The sequence below is a fragment of the Megascapheus bottae genome, chromosome 4 (assembly GCF_031878675.1).
Source record: "Megascapheus bottae isolate mThoBot1 chromosome 4, mThoBot2.hap1, whole genome shotgun sequence".
Taxonomy (NCBI): Eukaryota; Metazoa; Chordata; class Mammalia; order Rodentia; family Geomyidae; genus Megascapheus; species Megascapheus bottae.
In genome coordinates this window covers 36,329,670-36,349,012 of record NC_143512.1, presented here as the reverse complement: position 1 = coordinate 36,349,012, position 19,343 = coordinate 36,329,670, and the positions used below count along the sequence as shown (strand labels likewise).

General features: G+C 37.1%; 1 protein-coding gene across 1 annotated transcript in view; it reads right to left on the bottom strand.

Annotated features, from left to right (window-relative positions):
* Window positions 1–8,695: 8,695 nt before the first annotated feature.
* Window positions 8,696–19,343, bottom strand: part of Edil3 (EGF like and discoidin domains 3) — a 380,429-nt gene continuing 369,781 nt past the window's right edge. The window contains exon 11 of the mRNA XM_090331670.1: window positions 8,696–8,877. Coding sequence (XP_090187796.1) covers window positions 8,773–8,877 — 105 coding nt within the window. The 3' untranslated portion in view covers window positions 8,696–8,772. The remainder of the gene's footprint in view (window positions 8,878–19,343) is intronic.

The following is a 19,343-nucleotide window of genomic DNA, read 5'->3' as shown; positions in this document are numbered from 1 at the left end:
CTTGCTCCCAAGTCCCCTTCCCTGCGCATCAGCTCAGCAGGGACAGGGACAGTGAGCTCCGCGGCCAGCAGAGGGGGAGGAAAAAAAATAAGCGAGGTCTCCAGACCACCTAGGAACACCTCTACTTTAAAAAAAAAAAACAAAACTTTTGTATTATTTTTTCCCAGTGTTTAGGTCCTTTCTTAGTGCATCCATTGTGGAGGTTTTATATCTAATGTTGCTTATGAAAGATATTTTCTCTGCTGGATAGGAAAGGGAAAGTTTCACTTAAAATAATTTCCAATATTTTGAAACTTTTGGTTTTGATCAGATTCTTTCTTTAAAGTGGAAGAGGTGAATTTGGAGAGGTTGAATGGTATAATAAAATGTTCTTTATTTCTTGATAAATTAATGGTAGTAGGGAACACATTAGAAAAAATAAGCAGACCTATATTTTATATCTCATGTTATGAAATAGAAGAGCTGCTAAATTTGACTTTGAAAATTCTCTGTGAAGTCAATTGTCTCAACTTAGGTCTCTAGGTATGATATGTTTATTTATTTTTTGTGAAGCATTTATATGACTAGAACTTTCATTCCAATCCGTGGAAGAAATTTGTTTCAGATTATTTAATTACAGGTTAATATGTCTGAATTTCCACCTTGGAGACTTTATAAATAATCAAGTATTCTAAAAGTTTTTGAAAAATGTTTCTGTTTAGGAAAGAAACTCTTGCCAACTATTAAAAAACATGTTATATGTCAAATGAATGTGATCTTAACTAAATATAACTCTTTGGCCAAAAGTAAAACCAGGTTTTTCTCCAAAAAGTATTTCCTGCTTATGCCAGCCACAGGTGACCCTTGCTCATTCTCATATATTTCTTCTTTCCTATTTAACTGAACTCAGATTCAGAGGATCTGAACTTGCAGGGCTGATTTTCAGAGATCTTTAACTCCTGTGTAGTGAGGAATCTTTCGGTCTGATATTAACCGTAATCTTCAATTTTTTCATATCTTGTACATGGGAAAGATTTGAAAGCGCTTCTTTCAAATCTAACTACTAACTCTGTTAGTAGTCACAGAACCAATGTCAGTGCCAATGTCAGTGCAGAACGTCTGGTCAGAAAGCCCACATACTGCATCTAAGGCTCTTTTGCTATTTTCTGGAATTCCTAATATGCTTCATTTATTTGTATTATCTTTAGGTAATTATACAAAGGAGATGCCATGCAACAAAGAAGTTCATGAATACAACTTATCTTGTTAGATGTTAACATAGCCAGTTCTGCCTCTGGCTGTTGATTTCCTGAGAGTGACTACAGGTTTTCCCCACCTCCCCACCCCTTTCTGGACAATAACCTCATTGCTTTGCATGTAATTACTTCTGGTGTAATATTTTCTAATTATGTGAAAAAGACTCCCTGCCAATCTCTGCTGACCCCAGCAAGGAGGATAAATAGTCTAGGGCAGTAGATGTAAAGCCTTTCACGGTGGTAATGGGTTTTATTACATAATTAAACAGTTGATATCAGCCATAGAAAAGGAAACTTTTCAGGTAACAGACACATTATACTATTTTACAAGGTCATCAACATTAAGAAAAAATTTTATGATGTGAAAATTTAGTGTTTTAACTTTGCACATGATGTTGTTGCACTATATATATTAAAAACATAATATATTAAAAATATACAGTTCAACCTGAAGGTATAAAATCCCAGTTGGTGAACATAAGATTTGCATACTCAGTTAACAAAGCATTCATTTATTGTTTCTATAAAAACTAAAAGAAAAAAGAAAAAGGGTTTTGTTTTTGGTTTTGTATTTTGCTTTCTTTTTTAAAACCATAGACTCAAACTGAGCTCGCGTTTGCTCAGTGGAAAACCATAATCAGGTCATTATGTACTGTGTTATTTTCTTTCATTATGTAAATGTATTGAAAAGAAAAATGAAAAATAATGAGAAAATCTTAGGTCTATACTTTGAAACATCAGCAAAAGACCCACCAGTCATTTAAAAGCCAAAAGACATACAGAACTGGAGAATGTAATTATTGTGGTCAATATTTGTTTGTAGGATGAGAGAAGTGTGACAGCATGACAGGAATGGCTCAATACTGAAAGTTCATCCAACCACTCCATTGGTGCAATGAAGAGTTACAAAACTCCTATCATCAAAAGTTTCACTGTTGACCAGGTTTATGGGGATGGAAGTTCTCAACATACAGTAAAATTTTTGTAAAAGAGTATTTCTACTAATTATGACGAATGAGGGAAACCATTGAGCCTAAGTTCCTTTGAGTCTGGCTTACTTCACTTATTATGATTTTTTCTAAGTCTTTCCATTTCCTAACAAATGGGGCAATGTCATTCTTTCTGACAGCAGCATAGAATTCCATTGTGTACAAATACCACAACTTGTTGATCCACTCATCAACTGAGGGACATCTAGGTTGGTTCCATATCTTTGCTATGGTAAATAGTGCTGCAATGAACATTGTTGTGGTAGTGGATTTAGTATGCCCTTGTTTCTGGATGGTTGGGTAAATGCCAAGTAGTGGAATTGCTGGGTCATAGGGGAGTTCTATGTTTAGTCTTTTGAGGAACTACCATACTGCTTTCCATAGTGGTTGAACGAGTTTGCACTCCCACCAACAGTGTAGTAGTGATCCCTCCTGGCCACATACCCTCCAGCATCTGTTATTCGTTTTCCTGATCCTGGCTATTCTAACTGGAGTGAGGTGGAATCTTAGAGTTGTTTTGATTTGCATTTCTTTTATGACCAGAGATGTTGAGCATTTCTTCATGTGTCTATAGGCCATTTTTGTTTCTTCTTCAGAGAAGATTCTGTTTAAGTCTTTGGCCCATTTTTTAATGGGATGGTTGTTACTTTGGAGATTAGTTTTGGAGTGATTCAATTTTTTGAGTTGTTGATATATTTTAGATATGAGGCCTTTGTCCGTTGTTTGGTTGGTGAAGATCTTCTCCCACTCTGTAGGCTTCCTAATTAATTTACTAGCTATGTCCTTTGCCATACAAAAGCTCCGCAGTTTAATGCAGTCCCACTTATCCAGTCTTTCTCTGATTTGTTGTGATTCTTGGTCCTTATTAAGAAAGTTTCAACCTGTGCCAAGGAGGCCTAGTGTATCTCCTATTCCTTCCTGTAAAGTTTTCAGTGTGTCAGCTTTTACCTCCAGGTCTTTGATCCATTTGGAGTTAATTCTAGTGCAAGGTGACAAAGAAGGATCCAACTTTGGTTTTCTGCAGGTGGTTAACCAGTTCTGCCAGCACAACTTGTTGAAGAGGCTGTCTTTCTTCCATTCTATTTTTTTGGCTCCCTTGTCAAAGATTAGGTGGCCATAGGTCTGTGGTTTAATATCTGGGTCTTCAATTCTATTCCATTGGTCTTCGGGCCTGTTCTTGTTCCTCTACCAAGCTGTTTTGATAATTATAGCTCTGTAATAGAGTCTAAAGTTTGGAACTGAAATTCCTCCAGCACTGTTCTTTCTGCTAAGAAGTGTTTTTGCTATACGGGGTCTTTTATTATTCCATATGAAATTTTGAATTGCCTCTTCTATTTCTTTAAAGAATGCCATTGGGATATTGATGGGTATTGCGTTGAATTTGTAGATAGCCCTTGGCAAGATTGTCATTTTCACAATGTTGATTCTTCCAATCCAGGAGCATGGGAGGTTTTTCCATTTCCTTAGTTCTGCTTTAATTTCCTTTTTTAGGGTTTTAAAGTTTTCATCAAAAAGGTCCTTTACATTCTTAGTTAAGCTAATTCCTAGGTACTTTATTTTCTTTGAGGCTATTGTGAAAGGAGTTTCTTTCCTGATTATTGCCTCGTTCCTCTCACTGTTGGCGTAAAGGAAGGCAGTTGACTTTTGAGGGTTGATTTTATAGCCTGGTACTCTTCCAAAGTTTTGAATCAGCTCAAGGAGCTTGGGAGTAGAGTCTATAGGATTCTTTAAATACAGAATCATGTCATCTGCTTGCGCTCTACTAGCAGAGATCTGCAATAGAGCAAAATCTTGATACATAAGTCCATATAGTATGAAGCTAATTGAAAGGACCTCCAGGATATTGAAACAAAAGCCATATAACGAATGATTGTTGTCCTTAATGTACTATGTTGTCTCTCATGTCCTTTGCTGTCCCTTGGTTATCTCATATTGTTACAGTATCTCACTTTGTTATCTGATATATTGAATTTATTTGTATTTGGTTATTTGAAATTTGAAAGGGAAGGGGGGAAAACCAAGATGGGTGGGGGTGGTAGGGGGAAGGGTAATGGGTACCAAGACATGTGAAAGGGTATCAATGTATGTGAATTAATGTACCTTCTATCTGGCAAATATCATGTAACCCTTTTACTAATTACAATGAGAAATTAAAAAAAAAGAGCATTTCTTCCTTTTCTTTTTTTTGACTGAAGAGTAGTGTCAATCCTGAGTTTGGACTCATGATTTTGCACTTTCTACAGCTTGAGGCACATCCTCAGTCTTTTACCATGGTTATTTTTGAGATAACATGTCACTTTTTATCCAGATAAGCCTAGATGACATATTTCCTCTTTTACCTATAGCTGGGATAAGTGCATCTCATTGTGACCTGAGCCACTATTCTCCCAATCATATTATTCCAAGTAGCTCTGAGGACAGGTGCAAAACACCATACCTACCTATTGGCTGAGATGAGGACCCATGAAGTTTGCACTAATGCTGACTATAAATTATAATCTCCCAATTTTTGCTAGAATTACAGGGCTAAATTTCTAGTGCTTGTTACACTTTGGATTGTAATGTGCTTTTGTGTTTTGACAATGACTAAACTAAAATCTTTTGTATGTAGCAATTTAATTTATCTTCCAATGAAATTATGTAATTGGAGAAAGTAACACTGCATTATAGTTGGGTGATTGAGGCTACCTATATATAATAGTAGGGACAAATAAACCACATTAGTAACACTTTTTCTATATGGAAAACTTGTCATTTCTCATGCAGCAGGTCATTTCCATTCAAAGATATAGATTAGCAAATAGTGAGTCTACCTTTGTTATTTTTGTATACCCAAGTGCCATGTTGGATATATAAAGCACCCAGCAATAAATAATATGATTTCTACCAGGTTATAGAAAAGAAAATATATTATTAGGATCTTGAAAGATTTGAGAATTTCTAGAATTAGTATGGACCTATTATTCCTGTTTGTAATGAATTGAAAGAATCGGCATTCTGCCCTTTTAAAATTTCAGAGTGAATTATAAACATTTTTGTTTTAAACATGAAGTATGTATATGAAGGCATATAAGATGGGTTGGTGAATAGAAACTATAGAAATAATATAAAAATTCCCTCAAAGGGCCGGGAGTTTGCCCTAGTGGTTAAAGTGCTTGCCTAGCATGCATGAAGACTTGGGTTCGATTCCTCGGTACCATATACACAGCAAAAAGCCGGAAGTGGTGCTGAGGCTCAAGTGGTAGAGTGCCAACCTTGAGAAAGTCCAAGGACAGTGCTCAGGCCCTGAGCCCAAGCCCAGGACTGGCAAAAAAAAATTCCCTCAAAATAGTCACGTTCTATTTTAAATCATTAGAATTTGTAATACACATATAAATATAGATATATATCTAGCCATATCTATTATGTGTATGTTTGTGTGTATGTATGAGTGTGAATATTTATTCCTTCATATTTTTTTACCCATGATTCATTTTCTAAAATCTCTTTAGAAGAAGAATTGTTCAACTGTTAGAGATGTGATGAAAATATTGATATCATGATGAAATACTAGCACAAACTAGTAAAGAGAAAAACTAAAGCCATGTACAGGGTCCTCCTGTGCACATATTATTATTATTATTATTATTATTATTGTTGTTGTTACATGAAATATTTTGAATCAGAGCTTGTGCATTCCACTGAAGAGTCTTTTTTTAAGACTCTTCACAATTGTCCACTGTTAGAAACACAGAAGTCAAGGACTAACTAGATTTAATTCATTTTCTCATTGTCTACTTGTACTATATAATATTATATATATATGAAGACCTAGATTGATTAATTTCAAATTGTGTCTATTATACCAACATCTACTTTCTTGAAAAATTATAAAGTAGTTTGGCTCTAACACTAGATTGGTTGCTTGTACATGAGTGTAAAAAAATCTGGCTCATTTTCAATGAAAGCTGACCCATCTGAGACCAATGCAAAGGCCTGAGCCCTACGTCCAGCTGGGCACTGGGGCACTGCTGATTGTCTGGCAGGCTTAGAACACAGCTTTCACCCTGTGGAGCAAGAAAGTACAAAGCCCGAAGGCCAGATTTCTGGAAATGTTTTATGAAATTTGAAAACAGACTTCCTACGAAATGTAACATTTTCTCATTAAACTAATGACCAGAAAACAGCTGTTGACTTTAGTTCAGTAAGCTTTGGACTCTCTCTCTTATTGTGCTTTTTATAATGTGCAAGTTTTAGTGTGAGGCTAGAATCTTGTATCTGCAGTTCAGTGACCTGAGTTTGATTCCCTTTTCAGTCTCACTAGGCTGTATGAGCATCATCAGTACTTTCCTCTACTGTGCTTCATTGCGATATATGAAATAGGCATAATACACCTCTGTTTAGACACTTAGTTATTTTTTCTAGTGCTTTAAATGTTTATTATTTTTTGGTTTATTTTTGTTTTAGATATGCTACTTACTCAAAGATAAACAGAACTGTCACTTTGAGAGATGATTTCTTGTAATTTTCTACTACTTGATGTTCTCTCTTTGTCTGTCTCTCTCTGTCTCTCTGTCTCTGTCTATGTCTGTGTCTCTGTCTCTATCTCTGTCTCTCTCTCTCTTTTGCTCACACACTCACACATGCACACACATTTTTGTGGCTAAATGGAAAATATCAGTGGCTAATCCTCCAGGCAAAAGTACCTCAGTGTTTAAGAATATCTGAAATATCTTTGTGAGAGTGTTCATTGAGTGTTCATGATACTTCCCTCACCCCAATTACAGTGAGTTTATTTAATTTGGGAGTTCATATTTCCCACTCTGTATTTATAGATATATACTACACACCCTTTGGTCACATCCCAGTTTACAGATTATTTTTCTCAAGTCAAAAGGTCCATTCGTTTGCTTTGGTTCATAAATGTCTGCATTCACTTTGTAGGAAAATTTGAAGAATGTGACCTTTGGAATTAAATTTGTTCAGACAGAAAGGTAGAATGTCAATAGGTCTTTTATTGCAGCTTCACAATGATTTCCTTTTCATGAAAAAAAGTAGACTATTTTATGCAAATGGCATAATGATTTAAAATCACATTAATAATCTCAAAATGCACACATTTCATTGCAAAACTGGATTTTCTAGCGTTTATATTTTGCTTTACATTTAAGCCTCATTTGAATTCAAAATTCTATCACAAATTAAAATAACTCTTTGCAATCTAAGTTTTTACAGAAGGAAGAAATGAAAGGCTCTGAAACTGCCAGTTTATTAGATTTGATGTCAAATGCCTTGACTAGATAATGTATTTAACCATGTTCAGTAGCTTCAATGAATGCATGTACTTTGGTTTTCTACCTTTATGGATTAAATGATCAGATTCTATTTACTTGGGATTTATAAAGCTTCAGTATAATGTGTATGCCGTAAGGGCACTTATCAAACTATATCACTTGGAAATTGAAAAGAGGGTAGAACAAGATTTTTTCAGGATGCTACTTTCCAAGGTAACAAATTGAAGAAAAGTTAATGGTACCATTTCTCATTATCCCTAGTCATCCACTATCAAAAGTTTTCTTACTGTTTACATATTATCATGTTAAGATGGCCTAGAAAAATCTTGCTTTTTCCAGGTGATGGAATTTTTAAAATAATTATTTTAGACTCTATGATTCTGAATTGACATGAAGAAAAGTACTACTTTGAGTCATTGACCCTACCAAGAGAATACTGCCCTGCCACCACACAGTGGAGATGAAAAAGGATATATCTAAATTTCTTCATGTAGTCTAAGTCAAAGGAAATCTTAAATAGTCCACCTCAGACAGGACTACTAGTAGTGAAAATTCTTTTGGAATAAAATTAGGGATATTTCAAAATGAAAAGAACCACAAGCGCCAACAAGAAAATAAAACATGAAATGGTAGCAGATGAAGAGTATTACACTTACCATCTATAACCACATGATGAGTTATCTAAATGAGGACTACAATTGTTGAGTATTTTTGTTATGAAGATGTGAATGTGAGGTTCCATAGCAGATTATACTATACATGTGAGAATCAATGTGGGGATGAAAAACATCATTAAATATGATAGCATTTTATTTGTACTTATGTTATAGGAAATCCAAGATAAGAGTAAATATAACATTACTTGAATTTTCTCCTGGAGAATGGATTAATGAATTTCCATTATATGCAATATAGTTGCATCATGTTAGCTAGAAGAATGAACTTGCTATTGCTTGCTAATGCCATTTTTGAGATTGAGTATGGTTTAAGGAAAGGTGTATGGGATTCAACTTGACTATTGGTGGATTGTTATTGTTAATGTGGCCAGACCATTGATACCCATTTAGATGACCAAGCACTATTCTTTTTTTCATATATTTTTTATTGTAGTTAATAGAAGGGTTACATTATACTCACCAGATAGAAGATGCATTAGTTCACATACGTTGATACCCTTTCTCATGTCATGGTCCCCATTTCGCTCCCTCCTTCCCCCTGCTCATCTTGATTTCCCCCTTCCCTTTCCAATTTCAAATGCTTCTGTAAGAACATTTATCAGCTACTAGCATTTAAACCAACAGACTCAGAAAGCAGTTCATCCATACATTGGTGGGCTTCATCTAACCAACTGTAAGTCTTAATGGAAGGAGACCGATGTTCCTGCAAGAAAGGGTTTTCCAACAAAAGACTACCTTTAGAATTGAAATATAACATCAAGCCTGGCATGGTGGCTCCTGTCTGTAATTCTAGCTAGTCAAGAGGCTGAAATCTGAGGATCTCAATTCAAACCCTTCCGAGGCTTGAAAGGTCCACGAGACTCTGTTTTTTCATATATTTTTTATTGTAATTAATAGAAGAGTTACATGATATTTGCCAGATAGAAGGTGCATTAATTCACATACATTGATACCCTTTCTCATGTCTTGGTCCCCATTTCCCCCCCCCCACACCCACCCCTCATCTTGTTTTCCTTCCTTCCCTATCCAATTTCAAATAACCAAATACAAATATATCCAATATATCAGATAACAAAGTGAGATACTCTAACAATATGAGATAACCAAGGGACAGCAAAAGAGATGAGAGATAACATAGTATATTAAGGACAACAATCACTCATTATATGGCTTTTGTTTCTATATCCTAGAGGTCCTTTCATTTAGTGTCATACTGTATGGCCTTATGTATCTAGGTTTTGCTCTATTGCAAATCTCTGCCACGAGAGCCCAAGGTTTCTGCTGATTATAACAAATGAGGGAATCCATTGACCCTATGTTCCTTCGAGTCTGGCTTACTTCACTTAATATGATTTTTTCTAAGTCTTTCTATTTCCTAACAAATGGGGCAAAGTCATTCTTTCTGACAGCAGCATAGAATTCCATTGTGTACAAATACCACATCTTGTTGATCCACTCATCAACTGAGGGACATCTAGGTTGGTTCCATATCTTTGCTATGGTAAATAGTGTTGCAATGAACATCGCTGTGCTAGTGTATTTCATATGTCCTTCTTTCTGGATGATTGGGTAAATGCCAAGTAGTGGAATTGCTGGGTCAGAGGGGAGCTCTATGTTTAGTCTTTTGAGGAACTGCCATACTGCTTTCCATAGTGGTTGAATGAATTTGCACTCCCACCAACAGTGTAGTAGTGATCCCTCCTGGCCACATCCCCTCCAGCATCCCTTGATAAATGAAAAATTATATAGAATATTTGTGAAGGAAATATTCAAAACTGCTGAATAATTAAATGCCATACTTGAAGATTCTTTGTTTATTACTAATTTTAGAGGAGTGGTAAAACTAGGTGCAGTTAATGGAGATTCAATCAAGTAATAATTTAATAAACAATTATTTTAATTATTTATCCAATCCTTTATTTATTGTCCATTAATTATTATTTAATTGTTTTAATTAATTCTAATGAATAAATTTGACACACAGAGGAATATGTTAATTCATTCTTAAAGATTAATAATAAAATCCCTTAACTGATGCCATTCATTCAAATTACTCACCTACAAGATAGGCATTTGGCGTTTACCATTTTAGATTAGGTCTAGGGTGGTTTGTTACTCTGCAACGGTAGCTGGAAAACAGTAGTATAGATGTTTGTCAATGTATCCAGAGGGGGAATAAACAATTTTACACCAGCTATTGCTCATGAAAAACCTGTAATGAATGTGTTCTTACTAGTCTAATTTATCATGCAGGGTAATCAAAGCATGGGAATATTAAAGTTTCTATTTTTGATATCAAAAATATGTGAACATAGGCTTAGCTGTGAAACTCATGTATTTTTACTTTTCAATACCAAGACCTTTAACATTGGAGCAGAGAACAGATTAAAAAAATGAGAGTAAGCAGGAAGAATGTGTGTCAGGTTCACTCTACAGGATGTTGAACAAGGCAAGGTGGCTGAATTGAGCCAATAGGAATATTGCTTATTGAGGTCAAACCAGTGAGGCTCAGACAGAGAGTGAAGATTTCAGAGTGCCTCTATGACCTCTGCTTCCAGAAAGATCTCTTGGTGGGCCTAAGGGACTTGAAGTAAGTGATTAATAGCTTAGGTTCTGCCACTCTAGGGGGCTCAAGGGAGATAAGGTTGGCTAAGGAGAGCCACTAAGATTAATGAACAGGACTGAGGGAGTCTATAGGAATAAGAGCTGAAGTTGTCATGATAGCCATCTTTAGAGCATGGTGACTTTAGGCTACACCACCAAATGCAGTCCTTGAGACCATTCTGGAGCTGGTTTAATTGACTGGACTTTTCAGGGTCCCAATGCTGGAAGCAGGAGACCCTGGAGGAGAGGGTCATATTCTACTGTAGCATACACAGCATTCCTATCTGCAGTGTGCCAGACTCTCAGAGAAGACTTGTATGAGGACTTCAAAAATACTGCTGAGGTTTGTCTCGTGGTTACACGAACCCCTTCTGCCTAGGACATGAAGCTCTGAATGGGGACAAAGAGCAATTAAATGAGAGTAAGGAAGTGAAAGCCTGACAAATGGAAGACTGTGGTTATGGAGAGGGATATTAAAGTTTAAGCTATCAGAGGAGTCATGAATCCTGATGGTGACAAGATCTTGGAAATGAAATTGCTTCCAGTGACATGAATAATATTGTAGAAAGGCAGAAATCAAGGAACAGGGAAGCAACATGTTATGGTCATTGAAATTTCCTGACACAAAGATAGGATGACTTTCAGGGACGAAGAAGCTGCTTCCAGAGGAAAATGTTGAGAAGAGTTATTATACTAATAGGAAAGAGCTTCCATAGAAGATCAGAGATGTAGAAACTAAGCTGGCCATTCCCGAAGGGGAAAGTGAGTCCTAAGTAGAATCTGCTCTGAATGGCAGTTTCTTAATGTGTGTAGTAGTTGAACAAGATCAGGCTTTGTTTGCACTCTCAAAATCATTCCCTTAATTAGGGGTGCAAGCACCATGTTTTAAAAATAATACAGGAAAAACAGACAGCCAAGCTTTGAAAAGTTATGAGAAAATATCTAGCACTCTTTATCATGTCTGTCTCCTATACTTTTAGTTTCATGCATACATAAAGAAGGAAAAAATCCTTGACTTGAAGCCAAGTAATGTTAGCCATGAAACATGAATGTATCTGTCTATTTTAGATCTTGGGAATCATCAGACAGCTGGATGAAGGTTTTGTGTTTTTCCTCTGTACACAAAAGAACATGAACAAATGGCTTTATGAGTTCATAATACACAGTGCATTATATGTTTGTCTGAAAAATATTTTCAAACAATGTTGGTAATGATTCAGCAAGAAGGACTCTATAGAGCGAGGCACCCCAAAAGCAACAGTGCATGAAGATCCTGACACTTAATTACTACCTCTGTTTCACGTGCTCAGCAAGCAAGCCTGAGCCTTATGTGCTGCCTTGGGCTCAGGGGGGCACTGTGATGCTGGGCAAAGGGGAGAGGAACTGTGTTCACAGTGAAAGGGAAAGAGCAGGAGTTAATGTGGGATTACAAAAGAGGATTGCCTGAAGTGGCTCTTCTCAGCGGCTGCTGCTCAGTGGAGCAATTTAATAATGTAGGCAGAAAGCCATGCTTCTGGCAATGCTTACCTCAATCGTGGATGTGCGAGCTTCTGGGTCTTTCTGATGTATAGCTTACAACATCCAGACTTGCTCATCACGATTTCTAGCATGAGTGCTCTCATTTGTTTCACCCACTCATATCAAGACTGCTTAATGTTTTTTAATTGATCTTTCTTCTCTCCATTCAATGACTTATCCTTTGCTTGTTTTCTTTTTGGTGATACTGGGGGTTTGGATTCAAGGCCACTCAGGTAACACTTTAGTTTTCCCTGTTCACATTTTGAAAACTGGGTTTTTAAACACTGTTGATATAAGCTAGTTTCCTTTGTAAATGGGAGATTGTTATCTATGTTCCTATGTCTGGTCTCCCTTTCTCTGATGCACCAGACATTATAACCCAGGATTCTGATTCCTGATTCTCTTGTAGCTAGGCAAGGACATGTGACTAGGTTTTTGTCTTAGGGTTATGCAAGTTCAAGTTCATTGATTACATTTTTTCCTGGCCCTTTCCTCCTTTTCTTCTAACTTGACAGCAAAAGCTGGAGGGGTGGATTAGTCATCTGAGTCTGTCTATTTACAATGGGCAAGTACCTGGGACACACAACCAGTGTCTGGGACTAGAACAGTGTGACGGGCCCTATCAGTATGGGTTGTTTCTTCTTGATTTATTGGGTAATAATGGAATGTACTCTCCTAATGCCTAACTGACTGTAAATTTGGCCATTACTGTGGTAGTGGATCTAACATTAAAAATGATATGCTGAAAAGTCTTCATTGGCTCTCCCCATTTGCATGAAGACATGCCCTCAAACCTGGCTTAGTCCACATTTATTCTGTCACTTGTGTTCAGGTAGCTTCCTGAAATCATTTGAAACATCCTTTTCACCATGTGCCATTGTTTGTGCTCTTAAAGTAAATGCAATATTCTAGGGAAAAAACCTCATAAAACCTTACTGCTCATCTTTTTCATATATTTTTTATTGTAATTAATAGGTTACATGGTATTTGCTAGATAGAAGGTGCATTAATTCCCATACATTGATACCCTTTCTCATGTCTTGGTCCCCATTTCCCTCTCCCCCCACCCTCATCCCTCATCTTGTTTTCCTTCCTTCCCTATCCAATTTCAAATAACCAAATACAAATATATCTGATATATCAGGTAACAAAGTGAGATACTGTAACAATATGAGATAACCAAGGGACAGCAAAAGAGATGAGAGATAACATAGTATATTAAGGACAACAATCACTCATTATATGACTTTTGTTTCTATATCCTAGAGGTCCTTTCATTTAGCGTCCTACTATATGGCCTTATGTATCAAGGTTTTGCTGTATTGCAAATCTCTGCTAGGAGAGCCCAAGGTTTCTACTGATTATGACAAATGAGGGAAACCATTGAGCCTAAGTTCCTTTGAGTCTGGCTTAATTCACTTAATATGATCTTTTCTAAGTCTTTCCATTTCCTAACAAATGGGGCGATGTCATTCTTTCTGACAGCAGCATAGAATTCCATTGTGTACAAATACCACATCTTGTTGATCCACTCATCAACTGAGGGACATCTAGGTTGGTTCCATATCTTTGCTATGGTGAATAGTGCTGCAATAAACATTGTTGTGCTGGTGGATTTAGTATGTCCTTGTTTCTGGATGATTGAGTAAATGCCAAGTAGTGGAATTGCTGGGTCATAGGGAGGCTCTATGTTTAGTCTTTTGAGGAACTACCATACTGCTTTCCATAGTGGTTGAATGAGTTTTCACTCCCACCAACAGTGTAGTAGTGATCCCTCCTGGCCACATCCCCTCCAGCATCTGTTGTTATTAGTTTTCTTGATCCTGGCCATTCTAACTGGAGTGAGGTGGAGTCTTAGAGTTGTTTTGATTTGCCTTTCTTTTATGACCAGAGATGTTGAGCATTTCTTCATGTGTCTATAGGCCATTTTTGTTTCTTCTTCAGAGAAGACTCTCTTTAAGTCTTTTAATGGGATGGTTGTTACTTTAGAGATTAGTTTTGGATTGATTTAATTTTTTGAGCTGAACCAAGAAGAACTAACTCAACTAAACAGGCCTATTTCAAGCACTGAAATAGAAATGGCAATAAGAGAACTTCCACCTAAGAAAAGCCCACGGCCAGATGGATTCACAGCTGAATTCTATAAAGTCTTCAAAGCAGAGCTCACACCAATACTCCTCAAGCTCTTCAACAAAACTGAAAATGAAGGTTCTTTACCAAACTCATTTTATGGAGCCAGTATAACCCTCATCCCCAAACCAGACAGAGATTCATCAAAGAATGAGAACTATAGACCTATGTCTTTGATGAAAATCGATGCAAAACTTCTCAACACAATACTGGCCAACCGTCTACAACAACACATCAAAAAAATTATACACTATGATCAAACAGTATTCATCACAGGGAGGCAAAGCTGGTTCAACATATGCAAATCAATTAATATAATTCAACACATCAACAGGAGCAGGGACCAAAATCACATGATTGTCTCAATAGTTGCAGAAAAGGCATTTGACAAGATCCAACACCCCTTTATGTTAAAAGCTCTGGAGGAACTAGGAATCCATGAAGCATTCCTCAATATAATAAAGGCTGTGTATGACAAACCCACAGCTAGTATTATACTTAACAGCGAAAAGCTAAAGCCATTCCCTCTAAAATCAGGAATGAGACAAGGATGCCCACTCTCTCCACTCCTCTTTAACATAGTATTAGAATTCCTAGCCAGTGCAATAAGGTAAGAAGCAAGCATAAAGGGGATCCAAAAAGGGAAAGAGGAAATAAAACTTTCCCTCTTTGCAGATGACATGATCCTGTATTTGAAGAACCCTATAGACTCTACTCCCAAGCTTCTTGAGCTGATTCAAAAGTTTGGAAGGGTAGCAGGGTATAAAATTAACCCTCAAGAATCAACTGCCTTCAGTGGGAGGAATGAGGCAACAATCAGGAAAGCAAGTCCTTTTGCAATAGCCTCAAAGAAAATAAAGTACCTAGGAATTAGCTTAACTAAGAATGTAAAGGACCTTTCTGATGAAAACTTTAAAACCCTGAAAAAGGAAATTAAAGCAGAACTAAGGAAATGGAAAAACCTCCCATGCTCCTGGATTGGAAGAATCAATATCGTGAAAATGACAGTCTTGCCAAGGGCTATCTACAAATTCAACGCAATACCCATCAATATCCCAATGGCATTCTTTAAAGAAATAGAAGAGGTAATCCAAAATTTCATATGGAATAATAAAAGACCCCGTATAGCAAAAACACTTCTTAGTAGAAAGAACAGAGCAGGAGGAATTTCAATACCAAACTTTAGACTCTATTACAGAGCTATAATTATCAAAACAGCTTGGTAGAGGAACAAGAACAGGCCCGAAGACCAATGGAATAGAATTGAAGACCCAGATATTAAACCACAGACCTATGGCCACCTAATCTTTGACAAGGGAGCCAAAAATTAGAATGGAAGAAAGATAGCCTCTTCAACAAGTGGTGCTGGCAGAACTGGTTAAGCACATGCAGAAAACTAAAGTTGGATCCTTCTTTGTCACCCTGCACTAGAATTAATTCCAAATGGATCAAAGACCTGGAGGTAAAAGCCGACACTCTGAAAACTTTACAGGAAGGAATAGGAGATACACTTGACCGCCTTGGCACAGGTTGAAACTTTCTTAATAAGGACCAAGAATCACAACAAATCAGAGAAAGGCTGGATAAGTGGGACTGCATTAAACCGCAGAGCTTTTGTATGGCAAAGGACATAGCTAGTAAACTAATTGGAAAGCCTATAGAGTGAGAAGATCTTCACCAACCATACAACAGACAAAGGCCTCATATCTAAAATATATCAACAGCACTGCTCATTTTTTTTTAAAGATTTAGTTCTAATGCTAGCAGCTTGGTGCTGCTATTCTAGACTTATCGCAACAAATTTCACTGTCCAACGACTTTCTCCTTGACCCTCCCCAGTATTTGTATACATGTGTGCAAATCACTTATCCTTATATTCATTTTACCCTTTACTTTGTGTTATCATTGGTATTCATGTCCTTTACTAGGGATTATTATTAATTTTCTAAAGCAGCTATATATTAGTCATCTACTCTTGATATTTTCATAGGTAATCAAACAATAATTAGGACAGATATGCAACCCAGGAGCCTCTCCTTGAGGAGTGGAAGAAGTTTGAAGATACTTCATATTCTTTTAGTTTAGCTGTATTAGCAAGTATGGCAGAGTTTAGGAGACAGAGACCCGGAACTCAAACAGCATGAGACAATGTCTTTGGTTACTGGATTCAAGCTGGAAAAACAGCCCTGACAGGCTATAGCCATCACGTGTGTATTTCTAAAACTTTGAAAGATAAGGAGGAAATCTGCAGCTCCCTGTAAAGGACAGGAAGGAACTAGACCCACATAGTCTCCGAGAAGAGATATATCTTGTTCCATTAGAGAAAGAGATGAGCTTCAGAGTATAAGATATTGACAGCTGCCCTTTGACACACCACTTCCTGACACACTAGGCTACAATAGCCCATTTGGTGCCTAGTGTGTGAAGTCACAGCCAATGCATTTGGTTTAATAAGCTATATTCCATAAACAACAACAATAACAACAGCTTAATAACCTCAGTGGTCAGGCTCAAGAAATAAAATATCTACATATGTTAGCTAATTATTATTTGCAGTGCTGAGTATCGAACTCGGGGCCTTACAGGTGCAGCAAGGCACTCCCACAACTGAGTTAAATTTTCAATCCCTCTTTCTTGTATTTTTTTTAAACTTAACAATATAACTGTCAATTGAAGAGCAATCATGTGATGTAAATATACAATCCCTGCAATAGGATCTATGTAACTGAATATATTAATTAGAGTGAAAGCAGGAGACAAGTGAAAACCAGCACATCTAAAGTTAGAAACTGATTTTTAAAAGAAAACTTCAGCATGAAAACAAGCAGTGCAATTTGTTCTTGTCATTTCCCCCCAAATTCTGAATAAGAAAGGAGTATAGTCAGCAATCTGCTTAATGAACAAACAGAAGCTTCTCACATAAACACACAGCAATAAGGAACAGGAGTGCCAAACTCAGACTGGGTGAGTTCATGGCCTGGGTCCATTTTACATTAGCAGCACACTTAAACTAGGTGCTTTAGTTTCCTCATGTGTAACATGGAGACTATATTAGCATCAAAATCAGAGGCCTTCTACAAGAATGAAATGAGATAAATAAATGAGGTCTTCCTTCACTGATGGCACATAATAAGTGACATAAATAAATATTAGATCCATCCATTTGTGTTTTATGTAATATTTGTCAATTAATAGCCTTTCCCTTGACCTCTTACACAGTTTGAGATAATGTGCTATTACAAACACATCCTCTCACAGAGATTGGTGACTTTATAAAAAGAGAATGTCAAGAATCCAATAGCTTTTTGTGGCATAACATGTGAATTAATAGGATATAAGCTTACATGTTAAGTAATTTAATTTTGGCATTACAAAGGATTTTTTCTTATGTTGGTTCTCATGAATGTGTGGGTAGGGATGACACAAAGTAGACTTTTGTAGGTAGGGTTTTGTAGATGGTAGTTAATTAAAATCATAAATGAAGTAGGAGAAAGGGATCTTAAAAGTATTCCATGTGACCTTTTTTTTTTTTTTGGCATCTATCTTTCTGTGGGCCACCCCTGAGACAGCATAGGGGTTGGAAATGGATCTGTGCCCAAATTCTTCATGGCATAATTTGCAGATTTTTAAGGAAAATGTGTGACCACAAAGAACACTCGTTCCATGCTTTATGAATGACCTGCTCATTGCTGTGGTTCTGCACACCTAGAAGAAACTGCTTGAAAAGAGACAAATTCATGTGGAGTCATGCAGTGGCACTTTAAATCTAATCCTCACTTCTAAATCTACTTCAGCCACATTTATGTGTAGATATTGCAACGAAATACACTGAGTCGTGCACCTTTTGAATGACTCTATACACTTCTCAGTTTAATGCAGAACATAAAGGGATCTGATTAGCATGCTCCAGTGTGCTCTTCTAGACAGTGTGGGTCTTGGCTGCAGGAAATAGCAGCTCAATCTTTGAAGCAAGGGCTTTTCCTTTGCCTCCAAGAGTAAATAGCCAGGGAAAGCTTTCTCACTCCAAGGAAGTCTGGATAAATGTGCAATAGCAGGAAGAGAGTTGTCTGTTGTGTCTGTCAGAACGTCACCTGAAGGGAGGCAGCTGGCTCCTGCTGAGTGATAAGGGGAAGGTTACTGAGGCAGAGATAAAAGCTCTTTCAGTCAAAATACATTCCAAACGGAAAGATCCCAACAGAAGTTTTTAGCATTGCACCCGGAGCCTTTCTCTGAACAAAATGACAGTCTGTTTTGATTTTATATTATTTTATTTTTTTAGGTGATGTGCAAAGCATGTTACACTAAGTGGGACAAGGGCCTACTCCCCGCCCCCCTCTCTGCCTTGGGTAGCAAACTTACTTTTCAATGACAATTTAAGAAGTAAAGCCTCTTTGAGAACATGAACAAGAAAGTGGAGTTCTTGCCTAGAGCAGGAGCTTTCATTGCTCCAGTTACTGGTTTTTGTAGTTTCTGGTAGTATTTGTTGGCCATGGTGCTGAAAACTATCCAATAGGAATAAAACACTAGAGGAATGAAGCCATGGAAAATCTGCAGTTGGCAGTTCAAAGAAAACTTTATTTTTCGGCGGGTACTGCGGCGGGTATGTAGCATCTGGATGTTCTTTAGCTGCTTTGTTTAAGGATTGCACTCTACCACTTGTGCCACCACTCCTCTTCTGGCTTTTGATGGTTAATTGGAGATAAAAGTATCACGGACTTTCTTGTCCTAGCTAGCTTTGAGCAGACATCCTTGTATATCAGCCTTGAGGGTGGCAAGGGTTTCAGGCACTAGCCAACAGTACTTGGCTCTGACACTCTTAAACTCTTACCCACATCTGGAGGAGAAGGATTTCTCACTTTGAAGTATCTCTCCTAACTTCACAGTTACTCAACCATTTCAGTCAGTAAAGACCTTGTG